A 17,341-nucleotide genomic window follows, 5' to 3' on the forward strand; every position below is an offset into this window, starting at 1 on the left:
CAGTGGCAGAGTGCTTGCCTAGCATATACAAAGCCCTAAGTCCAGCCCCAGAACAATAACAACAGAAAAAAGTCTACATAAGAACCAAGTAGGGAGATAAAGAGAATCTCTTCTCTATACAATCTAATTTAAAAAAAAAAAATTTTTTTGACAGAAGAGATAAAATAGGCATGAACAGAAGAGGCAACATAAGAACAGTGAACATAAACATGTTTACCTTTATTAGTGACTACAAAAAGGTAGAATTTTACACCTGTTAGAATGGCAACAATTAAGTCTACTAACAGAGGCTGATGATGATATAAATTATTGATAATGACATCATCAAGGACTTCTATACACTGTTAGTTGGAAATATAAATTGAAGCTACTTTGTTAAGTTAAACATTACCACAATTTTTTACCTTGTTAAGTTAAACATTACCACAATTTTTTACCTATGTTCCCATTCCCAGGTCTCTATACCCAAAAGGAACACTTGCCCCTTGTGTAGGAGTACATATGTATAAGAATGCTCATAGCAGCAGTGTTGTATTATTTTATTAGCAAAAAAAAAAAAAAGGAAATTGTTCAAACGTCATTAGTAAAAGAGTGAATAAATAAACTTTGGTATATTCATACCATGGAATTTTACTTAGTAAAAGGGAATAAATGGAGGAGAATGATTTTCCATCATGGCAGCATGAGACGCTCTATGGATCCGCTGCCCACTGAAACTGGTGAAAAAAAAAACTTAATAATATTATTTAAAGTCTCTGGAAATGATTCTAAGGTTATACAGCAAATTATAAATATCTTTTCAAAAAAATCTAAAATCGGGTAATAAAAGGGAGAGTCTGGGGTATTTGAACTAAGTCTGACCCTTCTCAACCCCATCCCAGCTCAGTGAGGTGGAAACTCATTCCATACTGCAGCAGCCCAAAACACAGGGTTTCCTCTCCACCAAGCCCCAGTCAGTGGGCTTTTCTCCTGGGAGGAACAGAGCTTCAGAATTTTTTTATCCTCCCCTAAACTACTTGTTGCAGCAGCAAAGTTCTGCAGAATGCAGCTGAGAAGAGAAAGTTCCCTTCTTTCACCAGTCCTCACTTGTGGAATGGAGGTCCTGCCTTGGCTCTGTGCCACTGAGAATACTGGGGACCTAACTGCTCTTGTCTCAACTCATAAGACAGTGTTTTCACACTAAGTAAGGCAAGTCAAGAAGACCTGAGATTAATGCCAGCCACCTCGTAGAATGGGGTCATCACTCAAAAGGAAGTGCACTGTTATCCACTCTTCCAGCCCCAGACCCCTGGCTTCAGAGATTTTGCATGGGAGAAACAAATAACTTTGCATGGGTAAAACAAATAACTCCTCTCTCTTCCCAAAGAAACTGACTTCATTTTCAACAGAAAATGGAGAAATTCAAGCCTAAATCTACTTTCAAAAACAGGCATACATTATGGTGGAAGATAATTGGGAGGACATTGATAGATTGAATAGGATAATAGGCTAAATTGTAGACAGGCTACTTTACAGAAGGAGGGAGACAGCTGTAAGGAACCAGCCTTCGATCATAACAAATATTAAAAACCAACCATGGGAATTATTCCTTCAGAGGAACCCATGTTTGATTTGATTATCTTTACGGCATTTTATGTCCCAAGACATTAATGAAAACAGTGGGATAATCAGACACTTAGTGGAATTCAACATCTTGGACAGAAAAGGAGACCTAGAAAGCTTCCGAAACTGTCATCCCATGGTGACTGTAGGCATACCCAGAACTATGCCGTCTTGAAGAGCATCCTCAGAGACTTTAACACTTCGAGTGGGTAGGATCAAGGATAGTTGTCACTAAAATAAACAAACAAACAAGCAAATAACATGAACAAACCCCAGGGGGAGGGAAAAATTTAATCCCAGAGTTACCACATTATCTGAAAAGTTCAGTTTCCAACAAATTTATGGGACAAGCAAAAAAATACGTATGACTCCACTGGACAAGTGCAGGAAACAGAAACTACTTGTGACCGCAACCAGGTATCAGATTTAGCAGAAAAAGACTATTGCCTTTATAATTATGTTCAAAGAACTAAACTAAATCATGATTAAAGATTATAGCATTTTCTGCTTTTATTATTCATTGGAATGCAATTAAACTATCAGACGCTATTTAGCCAAATCAAAAATTCAGTAATTTTGCAGGATACATAATACATCCTTTATGCATATGATGTACTTCATCTTCATTTTTCATCATGGATAAGAAAGATAATAATCTTGGTTGCATTCCTACGGATCATGATGAACAACAAAACAAAGAAAAACAGGGCCAACCCAGTGACCCATGGTCTTAGTGTATGAACAGAAAGATACAAAACAATCTAAGAATTATTAAATCTTAAATTCATTTTTACCTGGTATTTATCTTTTTGGCCTTTTGCAAATAATACACTTTATTAATAGCAATAGATGTGGCTATGTAAAAACCATCTCTCCAAGGTACTTTCAAGTGGGTAGTGGCTGGTCATTCTCCCTGGTTCCTTGATAGGCATTGGAATCCTCCATTGTGTACACTAAAAACCATAGAAACATGCTCCTTTGAGACTTTGGTTATCCAGCTAAAACCATTTTCCCTTCTTTTTAAGTTTTTTTCTACTGAATTCCTTTATCTTTATAGGCTATAGTTAAATTACAGTGATCTTCATTCTTTAACCATCCATATTCATGCTCATCAAAAAGGATGTCTGGAGCTGAGGTGTAGCTTATTGGCACAGCGCTTGTCTTAACATGTACATATGAGACACTTTTCGATCCTCAGCACCACATAAAATAAATAAATAAATAAAATAAAGGCATGCTGTCCATCTACAACTACAAAAAAATTTTTTTTCAAAAAAGGATGTCTGATGAGAGTATGTAGAAGTTGTTCAGTCTTGTTTCTTTTTCTTTTTTTCCCCAGTGAAATTGGAAGCAGTCATCAGCTGAGAGTAAGAAAGGGGAAATACTGCAGATTTACAGAAATAGCCTTCTAAAGCTTTAAGAGTTGATAGACTGAGAAACATAATGTTTGCCAATAGATTCATTAAATTCCGCTTGAGGTTATTAGTTCTGAATATAAAATTATATTCAGAACTTCAGCATGATTGTGGCTATTTTTCAGCTGCACAGGTGTCAGCATGGATTAGGCAGAGTTTTGACTTTAAGTAGGGCTGGGATTAGCCAAGAACCTGTGAAAAAAGGAAAGATAATCTTGACCATGGAAACTCAGCCAGGTGGGAAATTATGACATGAGGAAGTAAGGAATAATGAAAAGATGGTAGAATCATATAAATCACAGGACCCAGTAGGATCAAAGAATGGTTAGAGTTACCCTGTGTAAATGAGCAAAAAATATAATGGGTATAATTAAATAGTATCATTGAAAGCACAGGTCCCAGAGTAGGACATAAACTGAGTTTGACTACTGGCCATATCTCTTTGTACTAGTGTGTCTGTGGGCAAAGTTATCTAAGCATTTCAAGCCTGGGTTTCCATCCAAATAAAATGAGAGTGCTAATAGTACTGACTAGTAATAGTGCTAATAGTGTTATAAATATTCAGTAATATAATACAGGTAAAACATTGGGGGGGGGGCTGGCACATAAGAAGCTCTGAAATTTTACCTAGTTTTATGTAATTTTTTATTAGGAGAAAATGCAAAAATATTGGCAGTTATTGAATTATTACGAGTGATTTTAGTTTTTTAATTATTTTCTGTGTCTTTTAAAGATGTCACAATGAGCAATATTATTTCTGTATTTGAGGCACAAAAAAAAGTTTTTGTTTTGTTTTTGCATTCTGGGGCTCAGACCTAGGTCCTCAAGCATACTAGGCAAGCTCTATATATACCACTGAATTACATCCCCAGCCCAAGTACTATTTTTAAGTACAATTCAGCCTAAGTTTGAATGATTAAAAGCTGAAAACAAAAAGTTAATGAATTTATGTAACTTTGGAAAACAAAACGTATCTGGGTGAAGAAGAGTAGGTTTTTGCCTTAACTATTTTCTTTTTTTTAAAAAAAATATTTCTTTAGTTGTAGATGGACATAATATCTTTATTTTGTTTATTATTTTTTATGTGGTGCTGAGGATCAAACCCAGGGCCTCATGTGTGCTAGACAAGTGCTCTACTGCTGAGCCACAACCCCAGCCCACCTTAACTATTTTCTAAAATGTTTGTAGCTCCTATGTGTGCCGCTAAACCTTACTGTCATTATTGGTAATAATGTTAAAGAGAAAACTTAAAAGACAGTGCTACCCCACCCTCTAAAATCTGTGTTCTACTGCCTATTAGGCTATAATTTTAGTTTCAGTTCCTTGAAAGCTTTTTTCCCCCATCCAGGATCCCTTTCATAATTTCTGTCCCCTAGAGTGAGGTCATAGTTTTAAGCCTCTGTTAACCTCTTAATTACTAGCCAAGTGTGTAAGCAAAAGTTGCTACAGAATAGATGTCAGTGAGTGACTGGAAAGAAAAACCCAGTCTAACACATACCCCTATTTATACTTGCAACATGGGATATTTTATTGGAAGTAGCAAGTAATAAACAAGTGAAGAAAGCAAGTCAGACATCATATTCAGATTAACCAGTTAGCATTAACACTTGACTCTGAAAAGGGTTAAAATTAGGCACAGAAGACCACATATTGTATGATTCTGTTTATATGTTATGCCTGGAATAGGCAAATCCAGAGAAACAGAAAGTAGATCAGTGTTTTCCTAGGAGTACTAGAGGAAGAGGAGGAGTAGCTGTTAAAGACTTTTTCATTCTTTTGGGGAAGATAAAAAATATCTTGAAATTAGATTGTGGTGATGGTTGCACAACTCTCTGAATATTTTAAAAACTGCTGAGCTATACAGTTTAGATGGATGAATTTTATGGATTATAAATATATTGCAGTAAAGCTACAAAAATACTAATCATTGGCTAAGGGTGTAAGCTCAGTGGTAGAGCACACACTTAGAATGCCTTGAGGCCCAACACACACATACACACACACACACACACACAGAAACAACCTTGATCCCAATGGAAAATGTTCATTTTCAAACTATTATACTTTAGTCAGATGTGGTAACACACCTGTAATCCCAGCTACTTGAGAGGCTGAAGGAGGATCAGAGTTCAAGGCTGGCCTGGGCAACATAGCAAACCCACCTCAAAAAAATAAAAATAAAAATTGTTTTACTTTAGAAAATAAATGGAGAATGACCCTAAATAAAAACATGATTCTTTATATGCTTTTCTAATATCTGAAAACTCATTGTGGATCTAAGCAGGTAGGTAAACTAAAACATATATGTAGTACAATTCAAACAGGAAAGCAACTAATGTGTAGGAGCCAGATAGTTTTTACATATTCAGAAGTTTTAAAAGCACAAATTTGTGATAAATTGATGACCCCCCCCCAAAAAATTTAGCCGTGTAGGCCTCCAGAACACTAAGAAATTCCATTTTCCCCTTCCTCCGGTTGAACAGAAAATTAGTACCTGGATAGACCAGTATCATGGGCATCATTGGCTCTCTCACAGCATTTGAGCACTATACAGAAGTATCCAATTTTCCAGTCACTCCACACAAATGATTTCTACTCTGGGATTTCTTGTAAACACACACACATACACACACACACACACACACATACACACACATATCTGGCATGGAGCCCAAGAAAGATTTTCTTATTTGTCAAACCACAGGGTGGCAGATAACTTAAAACTTAATTGTCCCTGGCTCATCACTAACCTACCCCCAGCTGGAAGGTATGCATAATCCCAGTTAGAAAAGAGCAGATTTTTAAAGCGCATAGAATCTCATTTTCATTCTTGGAGGTGGACTTTACCACCACCACCCACCTAGGGGAGACTAGGGGAGATTTAGAAAGAATCTGCCTCTTCTCTTCTTGTATTCTTCAGACACACTTCTATTTATCAACTTACTCATTTCTGCTTTCACTGCTGAGAGACTTCTGCAAAGGTAAGAAGTTCTAACCCCATGCTTTCCTTTCTGAATGATATAAAATTAGGCACAGAGGACTGCATATTATATGAATCTATTTACAAAATCACTAAAAAGAACAGATGAGTTACAGGAAAGACTGTAATAGAATAAAAGTTTTTAAATAATTATTATTTTCATAGTCTAACCCTAAGACACATTATTACTTTTCCAATAATCCCTATGGAATAATTCTAAATTTGAGATTCTTTGGGATTCCATCAAGTTTAATCCTCCTTTATTAGATTTATATATAACAAATAAAAAGTAAAACAAGATAAAGCATTTAATACAAAAAAATGATTCATCTTCCCAATTTCAATAGGAAAAAAATAAAACTTTTTTTTGGATTCTTCTAATAGTCATAAACATATGGCTTCTATTTTTTTGTGGGTTTTTTTTTCTGTTTTAATAAGAAACCAAAAGAACTGTTTACTATTTGTTTTTTAAAGATCATTAATCTATACCAATTTATACTATTTTAGAATATGGCATCAAGAGGCATTTACCTAAAAGATTTATTTAGTGCCAAAAGCATACCAGCCTCTCCTCTTTCACAGTTGAAGCATTTCATTTAGATCCCAGTTAATTCTATAATATATTTATAAAACAGAGGCTGCTACAAAAGTAACATGTTCTAACTCTGTGCTTTACAATGGCTGGATTTTGATTGGAGTTTATAGATATGTAAACATATCTGATACAACAGATAACTCAGATCAGTCTGGTATTTATAATAAATACCCTGGGATATAAGCAATAAATAAGATGTGGGCCCTCAAGTTTCTTTAGTTTTAGGGATAAAACTTATTCCTGTCTTGGGGCTGGGGTTATGGCTCAGTGGTAGAGCGCTAGCCTCGCACATGCAATTCCCTGGGTTCAACTCTCAGCTCCACATAAAAATAAATAAATAAATAGGTCGATAGATAGATAAATAAATAAAATGCAGTTATTGTGTACAACTACAAAAAATAAAATTAAAAAAAAAACTAATTCCAGTCTTTATTTAAAAGTTAATTCTTAAGGTTCTGTCTTCATGCAGTCTTCTTTCATTTTTTATTGTCTTCCTTAATGATCTTATCCACATCAGTGATATCCCTGTTCCCCAAACACTGATATCTGTATCTTTTTATTTCCAGACCAGACTTCTCACTTAATCACCAGACCCATGTATTTGCCTCTTTTCGGCATCTCTAGGAAATACCTAAGGCATCTCAAGTCAGCAACTTGAAATAAACTGCAGATGCCCTATTCCTGCCACTGTCTTAACACACACACACACATACACACACACACACTTGCTTTATGTACAGTTTCTCTATTAATGTATAACAGCATTGGGACCTGTCTTATTTGACACACTACTCAACCAAGCACAATTCCTGGCACAATTGGAGTAGATTAATAATTAATAATAAATATATCAGTACAAATTATTAAAATTATAATTTTATTATAATTTTTATTGGTCTCACTGTCAAGCCTTGGGTACACAATGGTGAATAAAACAAATACTATTATTATATTAATAGAATTCACAGTCTAGTGTAAGATTTAGGTATTATACTATCTTAAGGGTAGTAAGGTTTCATCAGAGAGAGCAATGAGAGTCAGGACTTCAAAGAAGTTTGAGAAGAATAGATAGAATTTCATTAGAACTAAAGGAAGAATATTCCATATGAGGAGATAAATCAGTTAAATGCTATAATAGATTGTATTTTCAAAAATGACTAGAGTAATATTTCTGGCCCCACATGCTCTTCCAGAAATTTGTCATTTTCCATCAAGAAGTAGAGCTTGTGTTTCTTCCTCAGGAACCTTTTTGACTACCTCAACTTATAGAGTATGAGTAGAAGTGACATTATGGTTCTTAAGAAACCTGGTCCTAGGGCTGGGGTTGTAGCTCAGTGGTAAAGCACTTGCCTCACATGCATGAGGCACTGGGTTCAATCCTCAGCACCACATAAAAATAAATAAAGATATGTGTCCATCTACAACTAAAAAAACTTTTTTTAAAAAACTGGGTCCTAAAAGACAGTATATATATGAATCCAGTTGCCAATATTATTCTTAATAATGGAACATTGAATGCTGTGTGCTTAAGATCAGCAACTAAGAAAGGCTGGCTGTTCTCACTAGTATTCAACATTGAACTGGAAGACCTAGCCAGGACAGAAAGGCAAGAAAAAGGTAAGATTTGCAGATATAAATAGAAGAAATAAAGCTGCCTTTATATGTAGACAGCATGATTGCTGTGTAGCAATTCTTAAAAGATCTATAGATAATAAAGCTACTAGAAGTACTAAGTAGTTTATCAGAGTCACAGCATACAGCATCACTATACAAAAATCAAAATCAATTTATTTCTTTAGCAATCTCAGATCCATCATGCTGAGTTTCTGAAAGTCTCTATACCTATGCCTATCCCCACTTTCTAGCAAATTACCAACCCCCTACTCCCCAGGAAAATAGAAATCATTAAGAGGATTTACCTCAGCATCTTTCTCATCACAGAAAAGAGTGGCAGGACCTACTGTCCAGTCCTACTAATTCTTCAAATCTTGACTTAAGCAACCCTTACTTGGAGAAGCTTTCCTTTATCTATTCCGCCCAAGAAGGAGAAAGCTATGTAATTTCTTAGCTTCTGTATTTCATCTTTAGGTAAGGTTGGGGTTTTGCTTGTTTATTTGTGATACTGAAGATTGAACCCAGGGATGCTGTACCACTGAGCTACATCCCCTCCCCTTTTTATTTACTTATTTATTTTATTTGAGACTGCCTCACTAAATTGTCAAGGCTGGCCTCAAACATGATCCTCTTGCCTCAGAGTCGTAAGTCACTGGGATTACAGGTGGGCCACCATGCCCAACTTTAGATCAGTTTTTAAATTAAAATTAATTTGCTGTGTCTAATATTGTTTGTATTAATTGTTTCACATTACTTACAGTTGCAAAACAGGGTCTCTTTTTTATCTCTTGAAACCATTTAAATGTTATTTCAAGACCCTACTTGGCAAGGAAGCCAGTTTTAGGCATCTTTAGGAGTTCACCATTTTTCTCCCTCTAGAAAAAAAAATACAACTGGAGAATGCTTTTGCACTTTTTTAAATATTGCAGCAAAAATATGCCATGTATTTTGTGTAAAGAAAGTAGCACCATTAAATTTCCCTCTTTTTTTTCCTATTTGCCACTTTTATTAGTGATACAAGGAAGTTGAGATGTTTTGTTAATGCATCATTTCTGCCTTGGTTTCCACAATAGTTATGACTGAATAAAAACAAGTATTGGAGTAATCAACTTTGACACACTAATTCTGATATTAATGTCAAATTATTCCATATATTTATGAAAAATTTAGAAAATGATGAAAATATCTCTATTGTTGAATGTTTATGGGTCAAAAAACTATTTACCTTAGCATAATGAAGTTGAATTAAATACTTTTGGTAGGAGTTGGGGTTGTGGTTCAGTGGTAGAATGCTTGTCTAGCATGTGTGAGGCACTGGGTTCGATCCTCAGCACCACATAAAAATAAACAAAATAAAGGTCCATTGACAACTAAAAAATATTTTTAAAAAATACTTTTGGTAATAATATGAGTGCACAAAAAGAAAGAATGTGAAGATGATGACAGAATTTTTTTTATATGTGTGAATATGAAAATAACCAAAGAAAGAAGTAGGAGTTCTTCTTCTGCCCTGCGTGCGCGCGCATGCGCGCGCGCGCGCACACACACACACACACACACACACAAATTAAAGTATGAAGATGATTGAATTTTTTTTAATGTGTGTGGATGTGAAAATAGCCAAAGAAGCAGAAATTCTTCTTTTGCCCCCCCCCACACAAAAATTAGATTGTTTACAGATGGATTTTCTTCTTAAATACAGAAAGTGGCCCCCAAATACTTATGACCTTGCCTTGTTATTGCTGTCAGGAGGGCAAAGATCATGGCTCCTGGTGTAGTGGATCAGACTTTGGGCCACTTATTTTGCTGCTTAAGTTTCCTTCCTGAACAGGTGGGATAAAAGTAGACAACCATCTACCAAAAAACCCTCCCAGACCATTCTGGATTTGAAACACCACATCCCTTCTTCTTACTTTGGGGAAAGTGTATTAACTTAGGACAAAGAAAGATTGTATTTAGGTATTTTATAATAGGTATTTATAATAGGTATTTTATAATAGGTATTTTCTGCCATTTTTTTCCCCTTAATCTAAAAATGAAGTTCATGTAAGAGAGTGCTGCCAAACTTCTTACTAACATCATTTCTCTAATTGATTTCCACTTGAAAATGCTTTTCACAAACTAAGCTGCATTATGTAGTTTCTCCATTTTTTATAATCAGATTCCCATATGTAAGTATCAAACATCTTGTAATTGACATTGTTACTATTTTGAATTATAGTTTAAAAAAAAAGGATCGATTTTATAATATCATGCTTAATTGGCTCTCTTTATAGTTGAAAGTAAGTACAAGGAGCTGAAATCTACTTTCATGGAGCTCAGTTGCTTTTTTGAAAAATCTATGAGAAAACAAATCCTCCAGTGTTGATATCATGACCTAACTCCTCTTGTTATTTTTTTTCCTAATGTAAGATGAAGTTAATAACCACCAGAAGGCTAGAATCCAGATAAGAAGACATGAAATCTTTTTAATTTTTTTCAGTTATTTATTCAGCAAATGATTAAATGCTAAACACTGTATTGTATAACAGTAAGACAGATATGGAATCAGCCTCAGTATGTTTTATAATTTATTTCTTACCTACAATCCAGCATTATATTATTTTGTTAATTTATGGTTTTATTGTTGTATGACATTTACATGATATTGAATTTTTTGGCTTTTTTTGTTGTTTGTTTGTTTGTTAACAGGGATTAAACCCAGGGGCACTCAACCCCTCAGCCATGTCATGTCCCCAGCCCTTTCTTATATTTTAAATATAAAATATTTTACATATTTTAAATATTTTATATTATTCAAGGTTTTTCTGAATTACTTAAAGCCTCACTAAGTGGCTGAAGCTGGCTTTGAACTCGCCATCTTCCTGCCTCAGCCTCCTGAGCCATGGCTTAATTATTTGATAGCTGGCCTTCTAGTTGCAAAGAAGCAAAGTTACCTTCTTTCCTTGCTCAGTTTCAAGGAGAAGGATTTTTTTCTTTTTAAGCACAAAGATTTTTAAAAGACCTAGATTGGTTTAGCAAATATAAGACCTCTTAGAAATCATCTTATTTCTTAAAACCCCCTACAAACCATCTGTATTGCTCTCTCAAATTCTCAGTCCTCTTCTACCTTCAAAATGTCAATTATTGCTTACTGACATAAGCCTTCTGAGTACTGTGCAAAGATTAATCTCTCTTTAAAAAACTGATAAGATTAGCTGTGTCTCAAAGTAAAAGTGTGCATGATAATTACATAAGGGTGACATAACTTTAAGAAAAGCCTTATGAGGCATTTGATCATGATCAATTTCTTTTAAGTTAATAGAATACATATACATCTGTATATAAAGATAGGTAAGATACCTGTCATACAAACACTTAGATTTGTAAATTAAATAGTATTTTTTCTATCTGATAATCTAATAATATGATAATGCCTAACATTAGAGTTGTCGTGGAACCAACCTAGATGCCCTTCAGTAGATGAATGGATTAAAAAATGTGGCCTTTATACACAATGGAATATTACTCAGCAATAAAAGAGAATAAAATCATTGTATTTGCAAGTAAATGGATGGAGTTAGAGAAGATAATGCTAAATGAAGTTAGCCAATCCCAAAAAAACAAATGCCGAATGTTTTCTCTGATATAAGGAGGCTAATTCATACTGGGATAGGAAGGGGAAGCATGGGAGGAATAGAGGAACTCTAGATAGGGCAGAGGGGAAGGGAGGGGGCATGGAGTTAGAAATGATGGTGGAATGTGATGGTCATCATTATCCAAAGTACATATATGAAGACACGAATTGGTGTGAATATACTTTGTATACAACCAGAGATATGAAAATTTGTACTCTATATGTGTAATATGAATTGTAAGGCATTCCACTGTCATGTAAATTTTTTAAAGTTAATAAAAAAAGAAATTAGAGTTGTCATTGGCTGGCACATAATAGTTTAACAGTTAACAAAAAGTGTCCTAAAATAGTTAACACCTTAGCTCACAAACATGGTCATAGATATTTCTAAAAACTATATAGTTATGTTCACAACTAGTATTTTGATGAATGTAAAAACAAAATCTTAACAGTTAATGAACAACAATTGTAATAGAATTCATCCCTAGTAATTTATAGTCTTGAGTTAAGCAACCGAAACTACAGAAAAGGCACATCTAAAAGCACTCATTTTTTTAACTTGTCACCTGAATTTTTACAGATCTTGTAATTGTATAATAATTTTGAGAACAAAATCTCTGGGTACAGTTGTGCACACCTATAATCCCAGTGGCTCAGGAGGCTGAGACAGGAGGATATTGAGTTCAAAGCCAGCCTCAGCAAAAATGAGGTGCTAAGCAACTCAGTGAAACCCTGTTTCTAAATAAAATACAAAACAGGGCTGGAGATGTGGCTCAGTGGTCAAGTGCCCCTGAGTTCAATCCCCAGTACCCAAAAAAATAAATAAATAAATAAAGTTAAGGGCTAAGGTTGTGCTCAGTGGTAGAGCACTTGCCCCTGAGTTCAATCTCCAGTGCCCAATAACAATAATAACAATAATTTTGAGAACAAGAGGTGAAGTTTGTGATGCCCATGACTTCTGTAAAAGACAAAATTTTTAATACTGTTCTATATGTGTAAAAGAAACGATGTAGTTATTTTGGAATTATAGAGCTTTATGGGGTGGGGATGTAGCTTAGTAATAGCATACTTACCTGGCTTGCCTGATGCCCTGGGCTCAATCATCAGAACTGTGGGAAGAAAAAAAAAAAAAAGTTGTAGGCAGAGGGGGAAAAAAAGTGGCTAAAAACCTGAAAGAAATCTCTGTTATCCAGTAGGAAATTGTGAAAAATAATATCACCTCAGCATGGACAGTCATGTTGGCTAGCCTTTTAAATTTGACTGGCAAGTTGTTAGCATAAAGGATTTTTCAGGTTTCCAAAAAGGCAGCTTTCTAAAACATAAGTGTGATATTTCTTTTTTAATCGATAAAAACAAAAAGAGATTGATTTAATAATCACGTGAAGAAAGAAATTATGTGTGGCAAAAATTAATGTCTGAGGGGCTGGGGTCATAGCTCAGTGGTAGAGTGTTCACCTCACAAGTGGAAGGCACTGGGTTTGATCCTCAGCACCACATAAAAATAAAATAAAGGTATTATGTCCATCTATAACTAAAAAAATACTTTAAAAAAAGGATTAATGCCTGATGCAGACAACTCCGATAAGTCAAAGAAGATTTTATATGCATGAAATAGGATGGTTAAGGAATTGACTTGTAAAAAAAAACTATAGCATCTTTGTGTTTATACTTAGAATTCTTTAGTCATAATTTTGATTTAAGGATATTGACTAAAAATTGCAAACTTTTTAGAAGCATTCAGTTGTTTGTCTTGTGAATCATTAATGCCAGTTGAGTTTTATCAAGGAATATGAGTACTAAATACTGTTTCTTCTTTGCTCCAGGTAAAACTTTAGTCAAGAAGCTGGCAAAAAAGGTAAGGGAAAGGAGGGGAAGTGTTGTTTGTTTTTGGTAAGATAATGAACTTTTGGGGCTGGGGTTGTGGCTCAATGATAGAGGGCTTGCCTAGCGTGCATGAGGCACTGGGTTCAATCCTCAGCACCACATGAAAAAAAAATAAAGGTATTCTGTCCACCTACAACTAAAAATATATTTTTTTAAAAAAGATAGTGAACTTTTATAAATCAAATTGAAAGATTTTAATATATGTATTTATAGGATATCGAGGAGGTACTGGCAGGAATCCGTACAGCTAATTGTGGATCAACTTTTTTTAGAGACCTTGGTGATAAAGGTAATTTTAATTTGCTGTTAATTTTTTGGTTGCATGTATAATTTAACTGACGTATTATTAGAGAACTAAGGTATGAGATTTGTACCATGTTATTTAACAGGTGTTTTTAAAACAAAAATACAAATAAGGGTTGGGGTTGTGGCTCATTGGTGGAGCGTTTGCCTAGCATGTATGGGGTGCTGGGTTCAATTCTCAGAAACACCTATAAATAAATAAAAAATAAAAGTCCATCAACAACTAAAAATATATATGTATGTATAAATAAATAAAAATTAAAAATTAATTAAAAAAATAAAACAAAATGAAAAAGTTATTCTCATTCTTTGAACAATTTAAGGTAAATTATTAAAACATCATTGTTAATTAAAAACTGGAGAGAAGAGATGAGGTGGAATAAGAGAAGTAAGGATGAGGGCTGGGGATGTGGCTCAAGCGGTAGCGCGCTCGCCTGGCATGCGTGCGGCCCAGGTTCGATCCTCAGCACCACATACAAAACGGAGATGTTGTGTCCACCGATAACTAAAAAATAAATATTAAAAAAAATTCTCTCTTTAAAAAAAAAAAAAGTAAGGATGAGACATGAGTCTAAAGAAGATGAGAAGGCCTCAGAGGTGCACCAACATATAAGGGAATAGATAGCGATAAAGTGCTCATGAAAGAAACCAGGGCCAGGAGATCCAAGAAGTAGAAGAGAACCAGGAGAATTTTACCACAGAGGCCAAGAGGAGAACATATTAAAGAAGGAGCTGTCAAATAAGTAAATTAATGAAGTTGAATAAGCTAGGACAGAGAACTGCCCATTGGATATAGCAGCTGGAAGTGCTTGACCCGTTAGCAAATACAGATCAGTAAGGGAATGGTATCTGAAGCCATATTTCAGGATTTTGAGAAAGTGAGTGGGGATGTTAAAAAAAATTAAATACAGACCCCTTGAGAGACCTGTGAGCAGAGGAGTTGGAAGGTAGGTGTTGGTGTGGAGCAGAAATCTGAAGGAATGTTGGTTTGGTTTCGATGATGAGACTTGATTATCATTTGGCTTTTTTTTGGTACTGGGGAGTGAATCCCAGGACACTTAACCACTGAGCCACATCCCCATTTTTTTTCATATTTTATTTAGAGGCAGGGTTCCACTGAGTTACCTAGAGCCTCATTAAGTTGCTGCGGCCGGCTTTGAGCTAGCAATCCTCCTGCCTCAGCCTCCCTAGCCACTGGGATTACAGGGGTTTACCACCATGCCCAGCTATAATGTTACTTCTTATCTAAAGACCCCTGTTATGGTTTGGATCTGGAATGTCTTCCCAAAAGCTTGTGTGTTGAAAGTATAGTCCCCAATCACAAATGTTCAGAGATGGGGCTTTTAGGCGGTGATTGCATTATAAAGGCTCTGAACTCATCAGTCGATTAATTCATTTGATAATCAAGTGGATTGATCCATTGATAGCTGAATGGTCTACTGGGAGGTAGGATCTAGTAGGAGGAAGTTGGTCACTGGGGACTTGCCCTGAAGGGTTTGTGTTCTCTTTGGCCTATCCCTACCCTCTCATCCTTCCTTTCTTTCCTCTCCCCCTTTCCCCTTCAATCCCCTTCTTCCCCTTTGCTGTGACCTGAGCAGCTTTCTTTCACCATGCCATTCTGTCACAATATTTCTGCCTTGAAGTTAGCTGACTATGGATAGAATCCTCTGAAACCATGAGCCAAAATAAATCTTTCCTCCTCTAAGTTGTTTTTGTCAGGCATTTCAGTCATGGTGGCTAAATGCTGATTAATACAACCTCTCTTTATTCCACAAGTATAGAAAAGGTGTTCACCTAAGGTTAATGATAAAGCAATAACAGGTAATAGTCTCTCCTGTTGTCTGAAGAAGGAATGAAGAATTAAGAAACAAATGTAATTTCTAAATCAATGGTTCATAACTCTTTATTGAATGTAGACAATTTTTACAGCTATTTCAAATATTTACCATGTTCTCAAATCAACAGTTTTAAAGTGAAAATATCACATAGTGCTATGTAGAGAAAGAAAACAATGACAAAATGTAAAACTCCATACTTAAGACAATTAATTACAGTTCTTGTTGATAAATAGCCATTTCTTTTATTCTTCAGTGCATCATTATTTAGTGAACTACATAGAATATAATTATATTCTACATGTATTATTTTCTTTCAAAAACTAATCATTTTTACACCATGCCACACTTCACCTCACCTCATTCCTTTCAGTCCTAGCACCAGAGTATCACTATATACTGTAAGAGTTTGACTCCTAAATTGTTTACAATAGGAATTTACTGGGATTTAGTCTGGGATGTAATGATGAAGACTAGGTAGGTGTTTTAGAGTCAGCAATTTAATAAGATATTTTAAATATTAGTAATATCTGATACATAGCCCTAAAAAAATATGATTAAGTAGATGAGCTTTAAGCCTGATTTGTATTCTCAGCATTATTACCTATGTAACCTTGGGCAAATTAGTCTTAGTTTTCTTACCATGTGTCTAGCACTTTACAAATAATTTCTATTGTTTTTTTGTAAGACTTAATATTTACTGGATCGTGACCTTTTGTTAGTGAATTTGTAAACTAAAATATGTAGTACCTTTTAAATCTCTGTTGCTAAAGATTTTATAAGGCTTTGCTCTAGGAAGTTCTTATTAATTTGGCACTTCAAGGTAAATTTGTAGCACATTCTTTAAATCCAAAATTCTAAAGCTATGGCTTTGAGGTATTGTCTCATGACTTTTCTGACAATGTTCTGAGATTTTAAGAAAGATATTTACTGGTTACGAAAGCTTGAGTAATTTTTATGGATAGAAGTATAAACAATCATTTGTTTTATAATTATTTTTCCTGAAGGAAGGAAGGACAAGGAGAGCATTATGATAGTTTTCATCTAATGGCAGAATATTAGAACTGGATGTAGTTATTGTATAAAACACTATGTAAATACAATAAGATTTTAGAAATTCTATTAAAAATTATTTTCAAGAAACGTTCATAAAATAAAAACTGAAAGTTGAAGTCATTTTAAGAAAAGAGCATTTGAGGTATGTTAGTCAGCTTTTCATCTCTGAACAAAATACAAAGCGAGAACAACTTAGAGAAGGAAAGATTTATTTTGGCTCCTGGTTTCAGAGGTCTCAATCCATGGTTGACTGTTTACAGGCATAAAATTAATGGCAGAAGGGAATGGTGGAGAAAAGCTGCTCAACTTTTCATGGTGGCTCAAAAGTACAGAAAGCAAGAGAGGAAGAGACCAAGGACAGATATAGTCTCTAAGGCCACACACCCAGTAACCTACTTCCTCTAGCCATGCCCTACCTACCTACAATTATCACTAGGTAGT

The 17,341-nt window shown here is 34.9% G+C and overlaps 1 protein-coding gene across 3 annotated transcripts in view; it reads left to right on the forward strand.

Annotated features, from left to right (window-relative positions):
* Micu2 (mitochondrial calcium uptake 2) overlaps positions 1-17,341 on the forward strand; it is a 111,702-nt gene that overhangs the window by 50,298 nt on the left and 44,063 nt on the right. For all 3 annotated transcript variants that reach the window (XM_027941592.2, XM_027941593.2, XM_071611333.1), the window contains exons 3-4: positions 13,646-13,677; positions 13,920-13,995. In XM_027941592.2, the coding sequence (XP_027797393.1) occupies positions 13,646-13,677; positions 13,920-13,995 (108 nt within the window). The remainder of the gene's footprint in view (positions 1-13,645; positions 13,678-13,919; positions 13,996-17,341) is intronic.

Source organism: Marmota flaviventris, chromosome 4 (assembly GCF_047511675.1).
Source record: "Marmota flaviventris isolate mMarFla1 chromosome 4, mMarFla1.hap1, whole genome shotgun sequence".
Classification (NCBI taxonomy): Eukaryota; Metazoa; Chordata; class Mammalia; order Rodentia; family Sciuridae; genus Marmota; species Marmota flaviventris.